This window comes from Montipora foliosa, chromosome 5 (genome assembly GCF_036669935.1).
Source record: "Montipora foliosa isolate CH-2021 chromosome 5, ASM3666993v2, whole genome shotgun sequence".
In the NCBI taxonomy this organism is placed as follows: Eukaryota; Metazoa; Cnidaria; class Anthozoa; order Scleractinia; family Acroporidae; genus Montipora; species Montipora foliosa.
This window is the reverse complement of record NC_090873.1, coordinates 27,186,919-27,196,918: the sequence shown is the minus strand read 5'-3', so window position 1 is coordinate 27,196,918 and position 10,000 is coordinate 27,186,919. Positions and strand designations below refer to the sequence as shown.

Here is a 10,000-nt window from a genome sequence, read left to right as displayed (position 1 = left end):
AGAGCTATAGATATAAGATTTAACAAATATCATCCCTGCATCACTTTAAAACTATCTTTTTCTTATTTTGGATTAAATTATTTATAGCTGAGTAATTCACAATTTTGTCAGAAAAGGTGGGCAGACACGAGCGGTCAAGTTGCAGTGACATGTTGCAGCGACAAAAAAGTGTGCAGTACACGCTGAGGTGACATGCATTAGGGTCGTGTGGCGGGGACATGAAGCAGGGACAAAATCACAACATTTACACACATGAAAATGTTGCGGGTACATGTTAAAGGGATATGTTGCAGCGATATGCTGCAGCGACATGTCACATGACGTTCAACTTGTTGAACTTCGTGGGGCACAATCACCCCCAGATTGGTGTTGCACAATTATAAAAGTATAAGTTCACACGAGGGGACATGTCGCTGCAACATATCCCTGAAACATGTACCCGCAACATCTTCATGTGTGTGCACTTATTGTGATTTTGTCTCTTCAACATGTCCCCGTCACACGTCCCTGCTACATGTCGCCTCAGTGTGCACTATACAATTTTTTTGTCGCTGCAACTTGTCTCTGCAACATTAAACACCTAATGACTGGTCCCTCGGGAAACAGTTCATTTTTGTTCATTTTCATTAAGTGATTTGGTATATAGCACAAAGAGAAAAACGTGCAACGACAACAGCAACGGCGGTCGTCGGTCAACATTCGCGGGTAACAGTACACTGTTACCCTCCGACGTCATAGATTGTGCACTGTTGCCCGCTCAGAGACTTTTGGCGGAAAACAGTTTTATTGCTAGATTTCATGTGACCTCGAAGTAACCAATGAGAGCGCGCGCTGTTGGGGGAAAATTTTCAGCTATATAACAAGACCCCTTGTGTCTGCCCACCTTAAAGCGTCTGTATGCATAATTGTTAAACGGTTAATAATTGCATCGTCGTCTACATGCAACGCCTCGAAAGCCCACTTGGTAGGACGCAGGAGTGAAGTATTGATCTACCGTCTTGGTGTGCCTGGTTCAAATCCGGACAGTGTAAAGATCTTTTCATGTTTCTTTTTTGCTGAGGATAAAAAGCGGCTGTTCATATTGTTTTTGGAAATTTATATTTGGCAAAAATATATCTGAGAACTAAAGAGGATTGATACTGATTACACCATCAAATGGTGCACTACAGCAATAAAAAGTGAACTCATTCCTCTTGCTGAAAAATGTCTTTGTCTAGCGCGGTATCCTAATTGCTGACAAGTGAAGAAATATAAGTTATCCCGAAAATACAATGTCCTGGCAAAAAACTTCTTCTATTCAGCCAGTTAGAAGTGGGGTTGCTCCAAAGGCCAGTTGAATGATAAATTCTTAAATCTACTGACCATCCTATAAACGGGCTAATAATCGTCTCGTACGTGATCGTTCTATCATAAACGTTTGTACTTGAAAGCGACCTCTTAATATATTACTTCTTCTAGCTAAGGAAGGATATGTTTGATATGCCCGAAGTCTGCCAAGTCAAATACGTTCTCTCGGTTACATTTTATGATGACTGATGACCCAAACTTTGGCTGTGGAAACACTCGCCTTACGTCGCCTTCCCACAGCATTCTCGTTCTCCCAAACTGTCACTCGTGTTTCTAGAACTCGATAGAAACATGGTACATGTTTTCTATTTTTAATTAATAAATGTAACTGATTATTTCCAACATTTTGTTAAGTAATATATTTCTGTGTTTTTGGGTTTTAGATAGCTATCGTGATTATTTTACCACTCCATACTTTGTCTTTATCCGCGACGCACTAAGCTACCTGGTTTTGCTTGGACTCCACTTTACCATCTGCCTGGAGTCGTCAAGCATTTCTTTCACTTGGATAGAGTGGGCCATTCTAGTATTCTTCGCGGGTCGTGTGTTATTCGAACGCGAACAATTCACAAATAAGGCGACAGTAAAGAACAGAAGACGACATTACATACGTATGAGATGTAACCGGGGTTGTAAATACCTTGAAGAAGACGAGGAAACGGAAGAGCAAGAAACTAAACCACAAGGTTTTACTCTGAGATTCTCCAAGTACATAACGTAAGTAACATTTTGTCATGGTACCTCATCCAGGAAGGCAATCCTGCAATGCTGCAGCAATGATGGTATTCGCCATAACTTGAGTCACCGAGTTCGCGATCGAACCTGGATTAGAATTTTCCGGCGACATCAACTCCCATTTCACTTCTCAATGCAAAGTTGCTTGTTTAAGAGCAAGCAACCAATTTCCATTGCACTTGTGATGGATGGTGAGCACTGCATCTAGGAACACAATTGCAATCCTGCCACCCGCCCTATGTCATCCTGTTCGAACCTGTGGATTCAAGCGTCACTTTTATGGAGATCGATCTAAACTCCCATTTCACTTCTCACTGCAAAGGTGTTTGTTTAAAAAGTTGTAATGCTTTTTAAAGGAGCACTGTCATGCTTAATTGCCTGTTTTTAGGTCAAAAATGGGTAAAAATCTAAATTAGTTCTTAAGCTCACACGTACAGCACTCCTAACAAACCACTGACAAGATATAAAATATATTTACAAAACAAAGCTATTCGTTTTAAATTTTTGGCGACTTTTTGAAGACATTGTCTCCAAACTTGGAAAAAATGGCCAGTTTTTTCAAGTTTCAATTCCTTTCCATCCTCTCACCCTTGGCTGCAACCAACAAACAACAGTGCAATTCAATGGCAATTGGCAACAAAACTTCAGCTTTATTTTTTGGTTTTAATTGATGCAAGGACGTCTTTTAGTGATTTGAAGTTTGACTAAAATAGCATGCCACTACACCCTTTAAGTCTGAAATAATTCATTTATACACAGACAACTTACACAGTTCTTTAATGACTAGAATGACACTAATCGGCAAGCTAAACCATCGCACAAGAGAGAAAATCTCCAGCAAAACCTAACTGGGAAGAAAAATCACGTGTTGGCGCAGGGATGCTCTAACCAATTCTTATTCAGTAGTCCAGTAACTTAAGACCATCAATTAAATCTCATTGCTCCATTACCAACCCAGTATTGTAATTAGAATTGGGTGTTTGAAGTAAATGGTTTCTCTCCAGTCCTAGATCGTGGGTGACGACTGATCACTGTTCCTGATCGTGTACATATAATTCTGATTCAGAAGTGCTCAGCTCAAAGTATACTTGCTCTTAGACATTGTCTTTAAAATAAGTGCTTTGTATTCGATTGTTTGTTTGCTTGTTGCTTGATTGATTTTTACCTATGTTTACCCTTTGTTTGTAGTGATCGGTGGAACATCTTGGACCTCATCACGCTCGTCATTTACTTCACCACTTTTGTTCTAAGAATGGTCACGTTGGCTTTGTCAGATTCCGTGACCAACAACCGATCCCTCGTCATAGGTGGCTATTTTTACGGCCTTAATACCATGTTCTTAACGCTTAGGGCATTTGGTCACGTGATGGAGACAACAAAGCAAACTGGACCCATCCAGATCGCTTTCTTCCATATCTTGAGTGACATCGCTACCATATTTTGGCAGTTTATAGCAACTATTTTGGCCTTTTCTATTGCAATAACTAAAGTTTACGTGGCTGAGAAGTCTTTCATATCCGACGACAAGGGAAAAGAACTGTGAGTAGATTTCTTCCCAGTTAAGTCAGTAACAAATCGTTTATTTGTAGAATTTACTCGATATGTATGCGAAATATAATATGCCAAAGCTTGCCCCACAGCGCTTTTTTCTGCCATAAAAAATGCAGATGTCTGTCGGTGTTGATGGTCTTAAAAAAATCCGGTCTTACTAAAAAAAAGTGTCACCACGCTCTTTCCATTTCCTTGGATCAAACTTCTCTTGGTAGATGCTGAAAGGTGAGGTGGAGAAGCCGTCGGACATAAGCTTACATAAGTTATATACCTTAACATTTGCTTGCCATGTGTGAGTTTGTGCATACGACTGAATATTTCTCCTTAACGTACAATTCTTCAACATGTTCACCAATTTACTTTCCATATTATTTTGTCTGTTACAGGGTTAATATATTGTTTGCGGTAACGTATTGGGCACGTTTAGCAAAATTAAAAACAAAAATGGGGAGATGATTTAAAATTACTCAAAAGCAGATCTCAGTTCGTATGATGTGTGGATCATGCGCCCCTTCCAAAAAAGTACTTGACAAAATACAAGTGAGTCACAGTTCTTTGTATGTTTGTGTTGCAGTGTTTGTAACAGTTCTGGGATAGCCTGGTAAGTCCAAGAGAGTCGTAAGCGATTGCTTTATCATTTCTTCCAATGATTCTGGTTAGAAGCGTACATAATCGGCTTCTAATCATCTTCTTCCTCTGGGCGTTGTAAACCCGTCGTTGTATTGTTTATTAGTCTGTACGAGATATTTGAGTCTTCGTCCTGATATGAATAGAAGATAGAAGTCACTTGTATTCTTTGCATAAATCTGTATCTTACACCTCTCAGTTTCCTTTGACGTAAAAGAGCTATTTGTTCCATACACAAGCACGTGACCTTGAAGCGTGTGACTTGCAACTCTTTTCCTGGGAACAAAGCTGGGGAAAATGCGCGAGCTAAGTTACATCCAAATACGGAAGTTTATAAACTCAAAAGAACCACAGCTCTGAACCAGAGTTAAACGCTTCAAGGGTCATGAGCTTCTGGTCCCAGCACATTTAGGGTTTGTGAGATTTACGAAATGTTTAGACTTCGCCAGTATCTTAAGTTCTTCTTGATCCACAGCTGGTGGAAGATGGTGCGGCATTTATGTTGGTCTTTGTTAGGAGCTGTGGATGTAGACTTCTTGGAGTCAGCTGATGGTCCTTCCATAACACTTGTTAATTTTCTATATGGAGCGTTCCTCGTAATGGGAGTCATTCTTCTTATCAATATGATGATCGCGCTTCTGTCCAACACATACCAGAAAGTACAGGTAGGATACTAATTTGGCTTCAAGTTTTTAAATTTTCGTTTCCTTTGTAGAAAAGTTAAAATCGTTTGTACTCCATTTGTTCATGTCCTCGTTAATGGTACTCCCTTCATAGCAATATGAATAGATCAATATCGATATGTTATAATTATTCTAACACGCCTCAAACTTAACTTGGTTTCTTTTGTTTCAGTCCTCTAGAGCCTCAGTACTCGGCATATTAGAATTTTACTGCCATTCCACTCCTTTAAAGTTTGTTAGCTATGAGAATTTGTGCTACCGAAAATACCCTTGCAGCTTGAAAATTAGATTGTTGCATGCTACTTTTGGGGTGATGATGAGAAGAAGAACGCACACCCCGGGCACACACCAAAACTAGCTGAACAGACTGATGAGCCCCAAACTCATTTCTTTAAGAGCGCCTTGATGTATCCCTTTTAAAAGTAAAAACAAATTGTGGTACTTAAGATATAAAAGATGTTGGTAATGCAGTTTGTGTATATTTTTTGCTGTATCTATTGTCATCATTATTAACGAAATGACTGCTTTGAATGATGTTTCTCTTTTTAAATTTTTTTGTTCATTCTTTGACTTTTCTTAGGACAACTCGCTGATGGAATGGTCATTTAAGAAAGCCATAACAATACAGACATACAGTTTCTGTCATCCAATACCAGTTCCCATTAACCTGATCTCTTTCATGTTCAAATGCTGTGGGTGGCAAAAGTGTTTTACTAGTTGCAAAAATGGGAAACAACGAGGGACGCAGACGACTCGCGTAAGTTTTCTATTAATAGGTGAAGAATAGGTGTTCTCGATTAGTATAGTTATATGCGTTCACCTAGACACACTTTGACAGGTACTCATTAAATGACGTCATCAATAAAAAACACAGCCCCTTTTGTATTTGAATGGGTTTGATTGACCGCTGAGTGATTTGCATAATAACCCTGTAACCCTTAAAACCACACGGAGACACTGTTGATTTTTGAAAAAGTCAAAGTCGAAGAAGTTTACAAGTGGGACGTGTGCCGGGTCCTAATGACCGCTGCGCCCATGAAAATTTTTAGTTTGTTATTGTGTGCGTTTTACGTTAAGGGATACGAGGGAGAAAAAAGTGAGCATTGTCAATCACTGCGTGTGCGTTGACGTGAGTAGGTGAGGAAAAACTATTTACAAGTCCATCAAAGCCTCCACATTCTCCATGTCGATGTCATCGAAATCAACTCGAAAAGTGAGTTAGAAAGTCGAAAGGTCCACGAGCGGCTTTTGTTAAAGACCAGCCCGTAACATTTGGTGCAGGGTCCCACTTTAAGACGTTTGGTGGCCGGATCGCGTGTTAAGAAGTAGTGGTCGACTATATCGATGTTGGGTCGGTCTTTTTCGAGTGGGTTGGCGCCCAGTTGGGCCTCTACCAAAGAAGACGAAGTTCGATGCGTCCGTGAGTACCCAGAGCGTGAAGGGATTGTGATCAACTCCTCTATGATCCGAAAGAACCCAGGACAAAAAGCCACTGCCAAACTGATGCTCAACTCCTTCTGGGGTAAATTTGGTGAGAATCTTAACAAACTCACCACGGTGGCCATCGAGGAATCAGCCTCTCTCTCTGCTGTCCTCTCCAACCCCTTTTGGCGCATCCATACTGTGCGTGTTTTCACCGAAGACGAGTTGGAAATGGTCTACTCTAACATCTCAAGAAACCAGTTGGACAACGGAAGAAAACCTCTTCGTGGCAGCCTTCAACACTTGCTTCGCCCGTCTCAAATTGTACGAGTCTTTCGAAAAGTTAAGACAACAAACCCTCTGCTTCGACACGGACTCGGTTATCTATCGTTGGCTTCGCGGTCAACCCGACATCCTGCTCGGTGATTTCTTGGGCGACATTACCAACGAGTTGGATGATGGTGCCGGATTACATCACAGAATTCACCTCGGCTGGTCCGAAAAATTCTGGCTGGAAGACCAAGAATGGAAAAGTGTGTTGTAAAGTGAAAGGCCTCACTCTCAATGGATGTGGATGTGGGACCCCGCACTAAGCGTAAAGGACTGGTCTTTGACAAACGCGTCGTCGACATGAAGAATGTGGAGGTTTTGATGGACTTGTAAATAGGTTTCTCTCACCTACTCAGTCAACGCACACGCAATGATTGACAATGCTCACTTTTTTCTCTCTCGTATCCCCAAACGTAAAACGCACACCATAACACACTAAAATTTTTCATGGGCGCTGCGGTCACTAGGACCCGGGACACGTCCCATTTCTTTGACTTTTTTAAAAAATCAACAGTGTCTCCGTGTGGTTTTTAGGGTTACAGGGTTATTATGCAAATCACTCAGCGGTCAATCAAACCCATTCAAATTCAAAAAGGGCGGTGTTTTCTATTGATGACGTCGTTTGATGAGTACCTACCAAAATGTGTCAAAGTGAACGCATATGACTACTTCGATTGTCTAAAGCCACCACGTTATTTTATAATATATCTTGCTGGAGAAGGCGGCGTCTAAATGGAACGGCTAAAGTATAAATTCAGTATATAAATTCGTGGCCTAAACGTCGTTGCAACGGGTAGTATCGCAAGTACCTTTCAAATAGATTCGACTGGATCACCTAGGTTTAGAACCACATGATCTCGCGTGTCCATTCTAACTTTAGCGTAGGTAGCAAAACCTAAAGATGGAATTATAACTGCAAAATATCCACTATTTCAGAGGAAGAGGTTAGAGGTTGTCGTGGAGCGTCTGGAGTCCATTTACTTTGCTAAATACGGATATTTGTTTCCTCTAACAGGTAGGAAGGATTACATTCATGTGCTATAGGATTACATTGAATGTTGAAACAGTCGAAACATGGTCACGAAACAATCGAACTGTTGATTTATTAATAGTAACTCTTTATAATATCTTTACTTTTTTAGATTCTAGTGTTTTAAGTATTTTTTCAGTTTTTGAGTTCTCAGAGCAAAATTGTGGTTTTAGGGATAATTTGTAAAGCGCCCAAGGCAAATAATGGATGTATGCGCTATACAAATAAATTATTATTATTATTATTATTGTTGTTATTAATATTATTATTATCGTCATTATTATTATTATTATTATTATCATTATCATTATCATTATCATTAGTATTATTGATACTTTTCAAGTTTTCAACGGCAGAAACGACACTTAAAAATAAAAGTCATGGTGCTTTGTGTCGAAACGCCCATTTTAATGATGCCTTCAAAATGTTAAAAAAAGCATCTGTCAAGAGAAACGTGGCTTGATATAAAAGAGAGGTACTCCTCAGAAAGTCGTAATTGATTCTAAATGTCACATTAGCAAAGTTATGGAAGAAAATGATTTTACTTTCCGTTCATTTGATGGTCCTTAATAGAAATCCTGCCGTTAAGTTATGTCGTCTGCCGTTTCTGAAGCAAACCCATAAAAAGATCGCAGATTAGTGTCCATCTGGAGACATAACAGCTTAAACTACCGTGTGCAACGTAATAAGCAGTCTTACGTAAAGTACCAATAAATAGCTTTTATTCGGAGTGGTTTTTAATGGATTTTCGTAAAACGGAAAACCAAAGAAATTACTTTGGCCGATCACAAAGGACACAATCATCCCTTGATAGAATCAAAACAAGCGAAAAATGACTGTTATTAGTTTAGATTGGGTGGCAAAGGGGAGCAAATTTTGTGCACCTATCGCTTTCTGTAGTTATGCAAAACCAGTTAAAATCCGAATACTCTTGGACTTTCAAAAGAAAACTGCCCTTAAAAGTCTTTCGCCAGGCATCAAGCAATGCGAAACTTGGAGCTCAAAGTTGTTAAGCTTTCGTAAGTTTTCGTTTTCTCTCTGGAGGCCAAGTGTTCTTTTTATTATTAATCTATGGGTGACTGTATTCTCTTTACACAAAATTTCTTTCTTTTATAGACGAAAGGAAACTGGATCGTGTTCTACTTGAAACCGAGCGGAATCGGCAAATGGCCAACCAGATTGCGCAAAGAACTTTTACAGCATCTCACAGTTCAGAAAAAAACATTCTTCCCACAGGTCCTCAGGTAGTGGAGCTCACAGCCGGTTGTATTACAGCTCTTTCTTTTTGGAAGCTGTTAAACTAAATATTTAACTATCCTTCTCTCTCTGGTTTAGCCATAGTTTGGAATATCCGAGGATGACAACACTACACCAATTAGCCATGCTGCGATACGTTACGCTACGCAAACCACATCACGCAACTCATTCGATGAATTACAATCCTTTTCAGATATAGAAGCAACATTCATAGCGTTTTTAAGCCCAGAGAACAGTAGTTAAGGGGACCTAGGCCTGGCACCGTGCTTTTCATTGTTGATCAACATTGTTCTTACTTTCATAATGCTCACTTTGTACCTTATAGCGGACCAATTAACTGCTTACAAGACGCTAGCATAAAAGAAGAGGGAGGTACCTCGTTGTCGAAGGCTTTCTTTAGAGGTCCAGTTTACATGTATGATTCGTGTGCCTACATGATATGATGTTTCTCGAGACTTGTAAATCAGACATATTAACTTAACAGTGCCTCGGTGGTCAAGATAACTTATGCTTTTTTCAACGCCTTTTTTGACACTTCAAGCCATACAAAATCTCCTGTTGATATGTACTTTTATATTTTGACTGCATACAGGCTTGGGTCAGTAGAGGAATAAGCGTGGAAGAATGCCTTTTAACATGCGAGGGAGCCAAGCTGTGCGATCTCTGCAAACCTGAAAAACCATGGAAATATCATGGCGCCAGATACTTAATCCCATTTTCACTTGAGTTTCCTCATTTTGAGGTAATCACACAGTATTTATCTTAAAGTTTTCACCTTTTCTACTAAAAATTGTAAAAAGTTCTTGTTATCTACTCAACTACCCCGTGAAACCGGCGTTGTCAATGTTTCACATTGCTGTCGGAAATTTCAAGAAACTGGATGTCGTTTGTCGCGATTTCACTTTAAGTGCTGTGGCTACTTCTTAGGCCATGTGCATGTCGCTTGTCGGAATTTACCCTGGAAGATCCTGTTAATTTGTGCATATACATTGTAGGTACTGATTCAAGAAACAGGCGA

The 10,000-nt window shown here is 39.8% G+C and overlaps 1 protein-coding gene across 2 annotated transcripts in view; it reads left to right on the top strand.

Moving 5' to 3' along the window:
• The window catches only part of LOC138003845 (uncharacterized), a 47,030-nt gene that overhangs the window by 22,677 nt on the left and 14,353 nt on the right, over nucleotides 1-10,000 (top strand). For both annotated transcript variants that reach the window (XM_068850109.1, XM_068850107.1), the window contains exons 9-17: nucleotides 1,731-2,064; nucleotides 3,271-3,621; nucleotides 4,208-4,234; nucleotides 4,736-4,925; nucleotides 5,524-5,700; nucleotides 7,632-7,710; nucleotides 8,842-8,969; nucleotides 9,575-9,724; nucleotides 9,978-10,000. The exon at nucleotides 9,978-10,000 is cut by the window's right edge and continues 149 nt beyond it. In XM_068850109.1, the coding sequence (XP_068706210.1) occupies nucleotides 1,731-2,064; nucleotides 3,271-3,621; nucleotides 4,208-4,234; nucleotides 4,736-4,925; nucleotides 5,524-5,700; nucleotides 7,632-7,710; nucleotides 8,842-8,969; nucleotides 9,575-9,724; nucleotides 9,978-10,000 (1,459 nt within the window). The remainder of the gene's footprint in view (nucleotides 1-1,730; nucleotides 2,065-3,270; nucleotides 3,622-4,207; nucleotides 4,235-4,735; nucleotides 4,926-5,523; nucleotides 5,701-7,631; nucleotides 7,711-8,841; nucleotides 8,970-9,574; nucleotides 9,725-9,977) is intronic.